Source organism: Doryrhamphus excisus, chromosome 19 (assembly GCF_030265055.1).
Source record: "Doryrhamphus excisus isolate RoL2022-K1 chromosome 19, RoL_Dexc_1.0, whole genome shotgun sequence".
Taxonomy (NCBI): domain Eukaryota; kingdom Metazoa; phylum Chordata; class Actinopteri; order Syngnathiformes; family Syngnathidae; genus Doryrhamphus; species Doryrhamphus excisus.
In genome coordinates this window covers 17,155,565-17,165,496 of record NC_080484.1, presented here as the reverse complement: position 1 = coordinate 17,165,496, position 9,932 = coordinate 17,155,565, and the positions used below count along the sequence as shown (strand labels likewise).

Genomic DNA, 9,932 nt, shown 5'->3' with positions numbered 1-9,932 from the left:
TGATAAAAATACAAAATAATTCCCATATGATAAAAATACAAAATAATTCCCATATGATAAAAATACAAAATAATTCCCATATGATAAAAATACAAAATAATTCCCATATGATAAAAATACAAAATAATTCCCATAAATGAAATTCCTACAAGTTGTCGCTGAGCCATTGAATGTAACGCCCGAGCGCCCTCACCCCGACGTCAAACTGGAAGGGTCGCAGGGTGAGGCTTAGGCACCCGTGGAAGCCGTCCTCGTAGTGGTCACTGGTGACCGCCACGCCCGCATCCCGCAAGCGGCGGGCGTACATGAGGCCGTCATCTCTCAGCACGTCGTACTCGCACGTCATGACGTAAGCCCGAGGGCACCTGGACAGGACTTCCGTCCTGGCCAGCAGGGGCGCCGCCCGCACATCCCGTAGACCCGGCACCTCCTCCCTGGCGGCGCCGCGTGCTCCTTCGCCATGCACCGCAACGGTCTTGTAACCGTCCTTGTATTTGGGTGGCAGAAGGGTGGTCCAATCGACGCACGCCATCAGCTCTGGCGTCATGGTGGACTGCTGGTGGTTGGACAGAAAACGGGACTTCAAGGACGGGTCGGCGCCGAGGTACTGCAGCCAGAACTCCACCATCAGCGCGCGGTTGAGGATGGGCATGGCTTGGTTCTGCACATAAGATGGCGTGTTGAAGTCCAGGGCTTGGACTACCGGGTAGATCAAAGCCTGCACGCTGAATTTGACCCGCATGCTGTCGTCCATGGCGACCTGGGACAGGAAACACACGCTCTGTAGCTCTCAATTTGGAGCTGCCGCTTGGAACTTTCACGATAAATATGCCTCAAAAGCCAAACTAATCTTGGGAGTATGAACCACCATTTTGCTTTTTCTTTGGCTTTCCCCCCCATGTATCATCCCAGCAGCGCCTATAAAAACACCAGGGGGCGGCGTGGCTCTCCAAACACCTTCCTGTTACTTTTTTATGCCAAAAAAGTAAAGAATGGCAGCTAATTGGCTTAGAAAACCTGTTTTTAGCTTAGAAAACCTGTTTTTTAGTTTAGAAAACCTGTTTTTTAGCTTAGAAAACCTGTTTTTTTTGCAGCAACGAAGGAGATGCGGCAGAAGATGAAGACCATCACTGGCTGCTGCTCAAAGAAAGGTGAGAAAACCAGTTAAAACCAGTTTTTGAACAGGTTTAACCAGCCCATAAGTCACTAGGACATAAGGGGACCTCACCTCGCCCTCCCCCTCCCCAAATGGCTCGCAACCCACAGTAGCACCATCTCAAGTAAGCAAAGCCGCAGGACCAGATGGACCAGATGGACCAGATGGACCAGATGTAGCATGTGACCACTGAACGGCTGCTGTCGTATCACCTGAGGCCACAGACCATTTTGGACCTTTGTCCTGCTGCAGAACCCGTGTTGCTTTCAGCTTCAGGTCATCAACGGACGGCTGGAAATGATCTTTCTGGATTTTTTGGTAGACTTATGGTGGAGTCAGGACCACGGACCTTAACTGGGGCAAATAAGGCGTGCACTTCTTTGGATGTTGTTGTGGGGTCTTTTGGGACCCGGTCATTTTGTTTGGCCAGCCACTCCCAGGATGCTTCACCACTGTTTTCACCATTTGTGGATAATGGCTCTCACTGTGGTTAGCTGGAGTCCCAAAGCTTTAGAAATGGCTTTATAACCTTTTGCGGTCAATGAATCTCACTTCTGTTTTAACTTTTTCACAGACGGCCATCTTGGGTTGCATTTTTTTCCTCAATAATAAAAAGTTTCATTTTTCAACGGCATTTTGGATTCCGTTGTGTTGTCATGAACATTGTCGTTGTGTTGTCACCAACATTGTCGTTGTGTTGTCATTAACATTGTCATTGTGTTGTCATTAACATTGTCATTGTGTTGTCATTAACATTGTCGTTGTGTTGTCATGAACATTGTCATTGTGTTGTCATTAACATTGTCGTTGTGTTGTCATGAACATTGTCGTTGTGTTGTCATTAACATTGTCATTGTGTTGTCATTAACATTGTCATTGTGTTGTCATTAACATTGTCATTGTGTTGTCATTAACATTGTCATTGTGTTGTCATTAACATTGTCGTTGTGTTGTCATTAACATTGTCGTTGTGTTGTCATTAACATTGTCGTTGTGTTGTCATTAACATTGTCGTTGTGTTGTCATTAACATTGTCGTTGTGTTGTCGCCAACATTGTCGTTGTGTTGTCATGAACATTGTCATTGTGTTGTCATTAACATTGTCATTAACATTGTCATTAACATTGTCATTGTGTTGTCATTAACATTGTCATTGTGTTGTCATTAACATTGTCATTGTGTTGTCATGAACATTGTCATTGTGTTGTCATTAACATTGTCATTGTGTTGTCATTAACATTGTCATTGTGTTGTCATTAACATTGTCATTGTGTTGTCATTAACATTGTCATTGTGTTGTCATTAACATTGTCATTGTGTTGTCATTAACATTGTCATTGTGTTGTCATGAACATTGTCATTGTGTTGTCATTAACATTGTCATTGTGTTGTCATTAACATTGTCATTGTGTTGTCATTAACATTGTCATTGTGTTGTCATTAACATTGTCATTGTGTTGTCATTAACATTGTCGTTGTGTTGTCATTAACATTGTCATTGTGTTGTCATTAACATTGTCGTTGTGTTGTCATTAACATTGTCGTTGTGTTGTCATTAACATTGTCGTTGTGTTGTCATTAACATTGTCGTTGTGTTGTCATTAACATTGTCGTTGTGTTGTCGCCAACATTGTCGTTGTGTTGTCATGAACATTGTCATTGTGTTGTCATTAACATTGTCATTAACATTGTCATTAACATTGTCATTGTGTTGTCATTAACATTGTCATTGTGTTGTCATTAACATTGTCATTGTGTTGTCATTAACATTGTCATTGTGTTGTCATTAACATTGTCATTGTGTTGTCATTAACATTGTCGTTGTGTTGTCATTAACATTGTCATTGTGTTGTCATTAACATTGTCATTGTGTTGTCATTAACATTGTCATTGTGTTGTCATTAACATTGTCATTGTGTTGTCATTAACATTGTCATTGTGTTGTCATGAACATTGTCATTGTGTTGTCATTAACATTGTCATTGTGTTGTCATTAACATTGTCATTGTGTTGTCATGAACATTGTCGTTGTGTTGTCATTAACATTGTCATTGTGTTGTCATTAACATTGTCATTGTGTTGTCATGAACATTGTCATTGTGTTGTCATTAACATTGTCATTGTGTTGTCATTAACATTGTCATTGTGTTGTCATTAACATTGTCATTGTGTTGTCATGAACATTGTCATTGTGTTGTCATGAACATTGTCATTGTGTTGTCATGAACATTGTCATTGTGTTGTCATTAACATTGTCGTTGTGTTGTCATTAACATTGTCATTGTGTTGTCATTAACATTGTCATTGTGTTGTCATTAACATTGTCATTGTGTTGTCACCAACATTGTCATTGTGTTGTCATTAATGTTGTTGTGTTGTCACCAACATTGTCGTTGTGTTGTCACCAACATTGTCGTTGTGTTGTCACCAACATTGTCGTTGTGTTGTCATTAATATTGTTGTGTTGTCACCAACATTGTCGTTGTGTTGTCATTAACATTGTCGTTGTGTTGTCATTAACATTGTCATTGTGTTGTCACCAACATTGTTGTTGTGTTGTCATTAACATTGTCGTTGTGTTGTCATTAATATCGTTGTGTTGTCATTAATATTGTTGTGTTGTCACCAACATTGTCGTTGTGTTGTCATTAATGTTGTTGTGTTGTCATTAATATTGTCGTTGTGTTGTCACCAACATTGTCGTTGTGTTGTCATTAATGTTGTTGTGTTGTCATTAACATTGTCGTTGTGTTGTCACCAACATTGTCATTGTGTTGTCATGAACATTGTCGTTGTGTTGTCATTAATATCGTTGTGTTGTCACCAACATTGTCGTTGTGTTGTCACCAACATTGTCGTTGTGTTGTCACCAACATTGTCGTTGTGTTGTCGCCACTCCAAAGTATCTCCTTTGGCCCCCCCCCGTGTGTGCGTCTTCACCCTTCCACCGTTTTCCAATCTTTGAAGATCGGATGTTGCCGGTCAACATTCCTGCATGCATACTGTACCTCCTGGGCCACTGCTGCCGCCAGATTGCCCCCCGCGCTGTCACCAGACACGCCCACTCGGCACGGGTCCACATTGTACTTGGCGAGCACCCCCGGAGACAGGAAGTGCTTGGCGGCCGCGAGGCAGTCCAGATACTGCGTGGGAAAGCGGACCTCCGGGTAAAGACGATACCTGCTCAGACGAAGCGGTGGTGAAACGTCAACAAAACGTCTCACGATGGAGACGACCGGGACTTACTCCACAGAGACCAGAACCACGTGCAGCTTGTTGGACATCAATCGGCTGTTTTCATCATACGAGCCCTCCTCTGGGGATCAGCACAAAAGCACCAGTTTTTAAGCAGTCCTGCAAACGTCCCCCCAAAACACAGGACCACTAACTGGCACTGCCGAAGGTCCAGCCTCCCCCGTGGAAGTACAGCAGGCCTCTCCTGGGGCGGCCCTCCTCGCCACACGCCTTAGGCTCGTAAACACGCACGGGGACGCCGTCAAAGGTGACGTCGCTGACCCTCAAGACCCCCCCCGACCCCTGCTTGACTAAGTTCTTCATGGTGCCCTCGAAGTGCTTGGAGGTCTGTCGGATCCAAATGACGTGGTGGCCCAAACCCAGACGCTCCATCAGGAAGGCCTGGAGGAGGAAAGATGGCTTCTGGTTTATTTTCTCCTTTGTTGTGGTTTCTCATCAATTCCAGCACAAATCCCTCAGACGCTGCGACAAGTTGGGGCGCTGACCCCGTGGGTTAGGGTTAGGGCTCCGTGATGAAACCAAACCTGGGTTAGGGTTAGGGTTAGGGCTCCGTGATGAAACCAAACCTGGGAGTGGCGGTTGCTTGGCAACGGAGTAACCAGCCTTTCGCCTGCAGGGCCTATTACATAAGTAAAACTGCAAACACTAAGCTCACATAGCCTGAAGACAACATAGTACTTTAATGTACATCCACCATCACACACGTACATCTTTGTGGCAACGATACTGTATATGAATACTGTATATGAATACTGTATATGAATACTGTACATGTATACTGTACATGAATACTGTATATGAATACTGTATATGAATACTGTACATGAATACTGTATATGAATACTGTATATGAATACTGTACATGAATACTGTATATGAATACTGTATATGAATACTGTATACGAATACGGTACATGAATACTGTATATGAATACTGTATATGAATACTGTACATGAATACTGTATATGAGTACTGTATATGAATACTGTACATGAATACTGTATATGAATACTGTATATGAATACTGTATATGAATACTGTATATGAGTACTGTAGTTTACATTTTGTAGTGAAAAACAAAAGGCTGTCCAAGCCCCCCCCCCCCTCCCCCGCTCTGACCTGCAGTAAAGAAATATCAGAAGTGATGATCATAATCATAATCATAATCATAATCATAATCATAATCATAATGTTTCCTCCTGTGCCAATGAGATGCAACCTTTCATTGCAGGTTAAAAGTACAGGTTTTCATGTTGGGGGGGGGGGGGCTTGATCGCTCACACAAACACGGACCATTACACTGAATGAACAATGAACATGACAACATGAACATGAAAGAAACCAAGATGGAGAAACCAAGAAACCAAGTTTTACCAGATGGAAGACGACTTTGCAGACAGCATCCAGCAGCATCAGCTTCCGGGGCTCCCGGATGCCAGCAGGCAGGGGGGCGTACAGGTGGTACCAGGCCAGGGCCACGGCCAGGGACAAGACCATGAGCAGCCACATGTCGTGGAAGTGGAAGAAGACTCGGGTCCGCCTGCGAAGTCAACCCAAATGACGGTGACAGGGGGCGGGGCTAAGATGGCCCCCGAACGGCTGCGCCTAAATAATCACTGCGAAATTATAAGCGTGTCATTAAAAAGGTTGGGTGTAAAACATCAAAGTCGCTTTAATTCAACGTCGTATGATTGTATTTCTGCATAAACTTACGCTCCGGGCTTGCTTGGCTAAGTCAATGAAATACACATCCGGGTGTTATTTTCGTAAGCTAATGTGTATTACACCTTGTTCGCCACACGGGGGCGACATAGGACAAGTGACTGGAGTTCCAAAATGTTTTAGCTGTGTTAATGCTATAGATTGGACTTCCTCGTATAGATTGGACTTCCTCGTATAGATTGGACTTCCTCGTATAGATTGGACTTCCTCAAGGTTGTGACTTTTAAATATAACAAAATAATACTGTGCACATCCAATTGTACCACGTGACACTACTGTATTGGAGCCATTTTGGCCATTTGAAACGACAGTGGTCAAAGTGATGTGTTTTGGATCATTCCAAGCACAGGAATGATCCAAAAACAAAAATTGCATAAAACTAGAAAAGCACTCGGACAGTACAGACCTCCTCCAAGCGGCATTGTTGCCCCCATATTGTGATTTACACCAACATAATAATCCTATATTTTTTTAAATCAGTCTTTGATATTTTGTGGAACCTGTTGGGAACTTGTCCTGTATTTTTTTCAAGTTCTGTGACTATTTTAGTGGATATATATACACAAATACTAAAAATGGTCCTATTTCGCAAAGTTCTAGAGAGATCTAGATCTCAACGGTGATCCATGTCACCCCCAAAATTGAATTAGTTCCTCCATATCCCATTTGTAATATTTCCTGAAAATGTCAGCCCAAACCATTCAAAACCTTTCAAGTTATTTTGAACCAAAACAGACAAACGCTGGCATAAACATAAACTCTGCTCAGCGCTTGGCAAAGATAACCAATACAACGATAAAATGCAGCAAAGTGAAAATGCTTCAATCACTTCGATGTTGCAAGATGAACACCTTATTAAGTTTATTTAAGATGAACACCTTATTAAGTTTATTTAAGATGAACACCTTATTAAGTTTATTTAAGATGAACACCTTATTAAGTTTATTTAAGATGAACACCTTAAATAAACTGCATGAGCGATATGGAAGATGAATGACTTCCTGTTCAGTGACTGCGTGTCCAAAAAGCGGTGCCACTTTTCCGACTTCCCACGGGTTCAATGTGACCGTGACTTGTCTGACTCTCCGTCCCCGGAGGTTCGCTTGTGAGAACATAAACAACGGCAAGGAGGTTCTGACCCCTTAGACGCACCGAGCCCCGTTTTCCAAAACACGGCTAAGCTACAAGCGAGGCCGCCCGCCCGTGTCAGATTAACCTTTTTGGTCCCCAGTGGAGCCGGCGTGACAAGTCAAATAGTGAAAGGCGTAATGAGGGCTGCTAAAAAAGGAAATCAAATGGTTGGACTTCCTTTTGGCTGCACGGTGATGCTGAACATGCGCCACATAGACAGGTCAGACTTGCATATTTTATGAGTTTGACCCCCTTTTGCCCTCCCTAGCCCACCTCAGTGATTTTGATTTACTTTGTCATTTCAACATTTGATCAATGCTCACGTGAGAAAACAATTGAAACCGCCTTGATCTGTCGTTATTATGCCAACATTATTGGAATGTTAGCATACTTTGCTAATGGTGCAAATTGATTGACGTCCGACATTAATTTAATGACCCAACATTGAAAATTCATCATAGATTCTGTCACATTCATGAAAAAAATAATGATGATAAGTAAAACTAATAAAAATGTCTTAAATAGCGTAACAATTTCAATAAATATAAATTTTAAATGACTGGACTATAAAATTTTACAAATAAAAAAATACTTAAATCAAAGTGGAAAAAATAACAAGAAAACTAAAAATGACTTTTCATAATAAAAAAGTGTAAGAAATAAAAACTCACAAAATACTAACAAATAAAAATGACCCAACACTGAAAATGATAAATTCTATGTTATTTCAATGTCACCTTGCTATGATAAAAATGACTTAAATGACCCGTTTAAGTTACTATAAAAAACAAGGTATTTGAAATTTATAGCGGAGCTATAATGAAAGACGTAATGCAAAGATTGTATACGTCACAGAGACTTTAAAACACAGTAAAAGGTAAACACGATGGTACATGCTGACTTACTGTTTTGAGTGTGAGTCTGCTTCCTTCCCATAACCTGTAGCAAAGAAAGCCAAAGAAAAAGCAAATAGCAAATAGGATACTTTCATCCAATCTTCCAATGTCACTTTTAATACTATAAATACTCAATAAACACCCACAAAAGTTGCATCAGAGCCACTTGACGCCTGTCCTGATGTGACGTCCATTAGCGGCCATCTTGAAATCCTAAACTTAGGGTACACATTGCTCCAAACAGCTCTGCTGAAGTCAGTGGCGGGTGCCAGAAATCTGTCCGAATAAGAGCGTCAGCGGAATGCAAAGAGTATAAACTTGAATGTGATATATGGTGATGTGTGTGTGTGTGTGTGTGTGTGTGTGTGTGTGTGTGTGTGTATGCATGCGTGAGAAAGTACATCCTTAACCTCCTCCACCAGTTGAGCACTCATGTCACCAGTTTGCATCTTCCTTTGATATGCATACAGCTGATTGGCCTCTTGCTTCACCAAAGTGTGAACATCAGGGTCAGTTTTTACACCTTCACCTCCATCTGAATTAGAAAATAGGCCATTTGGTCCTTTGCACCATATGCCAACAAATTGAATTTTTGAAGTTGAATTTTCTCTTGAAGGATTTCATATATGTTTGTCTCCTATTCTTTGTATCTCATATATGTTTGTCTCCTATTCTTTGTATCTCATATATGTTTGTCTCCTATTCTTTGTGTCTCATATATGTTTGTCTCCTATTCTTTGTGTCTCATATATGTTTGTCTCCTATTCTTTGTGTCACCCACAGGAATCACTGACCTAAGAACAGGTGGTCAAATTCCAACAGTACATAACGTACTCATGGAGGCTTACATACATCCAGTCTATGCTGATTTTTATTTTTATTTTTATTTTTTGGTCTCCCTGAAAATATAAGTTAATAAAAACTTAAATGATTATGGTTTGAAAGATGGCAGGAGGATCATAATCAGGCTCAAATAATTGATCCATAAGCGTTTCATGCTTACGTTATGCCCTGTTTAAATCATGTAGCATTTTTTTTTTTTTTTTTTTCAAAAAAGAGGTCATGTTGCTTTGCTAATAATAGAAGTTGTGTTCAAGGAAGAAAGGGAAATAAAATAGTAAAAAGAAAAGGTTCCATTTTATTCTATTTTCATTTTTTTTTATTCTAATCTGTTTTTAATGTACAATTTCAGTAATCATAGAAATTAAAAACTAAACAAAAAAATTAGCAATACTTAAAAGCATGTATATATTTTTTAATATTCTATAATATTTTCAAATAATACAATTATTTTAGAAATATGTAATAATATTTATTAATAATTTTATCCCTTTTTTTAAATTTTTTTTGCCTGTGTCCTGACTTCAGGGACACCTTGTTCAAAGTCAATAAGGCTCTTGATGACATCACAAATACAAATACATCTCATCTATTCATCCAACTGTCCTTTGCTGTATGTTAGTTATATGTGCATTACATTATATATATTATGCACAAAAACACATTTATTCATTAATTTTCTACCGATTATGCTCACATTTAATTATTATTCCAACCCAACAATACAATATCACTTAAACAAAACACAATAAAAATGAAAATAATTGTGTAAATTCTCATTCCTAACACCTTGTATGTTCAAAGTCATTATGACATCGCAAAGAAGGGGGTCACTAAAGTGGCTTCAAATAACTGCTAATTAACGTACTGCACTTTTAACTCCATAGGGAAAAAAATCTCAGCCGGTTCCTGACGTGTACTTTTATTGTGA

At 40.3% G+C, this 9,932-nt stretch overlaps 1 protein-coding gene across 1 annotated transcript; it reads right to left on the bottom strand.

Annotated features, from left to right (window-relative positions):
- LOC131107153 (neutral cholesterol ester hydrolase 1-like) lies at window positions 1–6,161 on the bottom strand. The gene is made up of 6 exons (XM_058056896.1): window positions 6,126–6,161; window positions 5,787–6,028; window positions 4,546–4,792; window positions 4,403–4,472; window positions 4,165–4,336; window positions 1–760 (listed from the first exon to the last, which is right to left on the bottom strand). The coding sequence occupies exons 2-6, from the start codon at window positions 5,919–5,921 to the stop codon at window positions 146–148; spliced, it is 1,239 nt and encodes a 412-aa protein (XP_057912879.1). The 5' UTR covers window positions 5,922–6,028; window positions 6,126–6,161; the 3' UTR covers window positions 1–145.
- Between the last annotated feature and the right edge of the window lie 3,771 nt (window positions 6,162–9,932).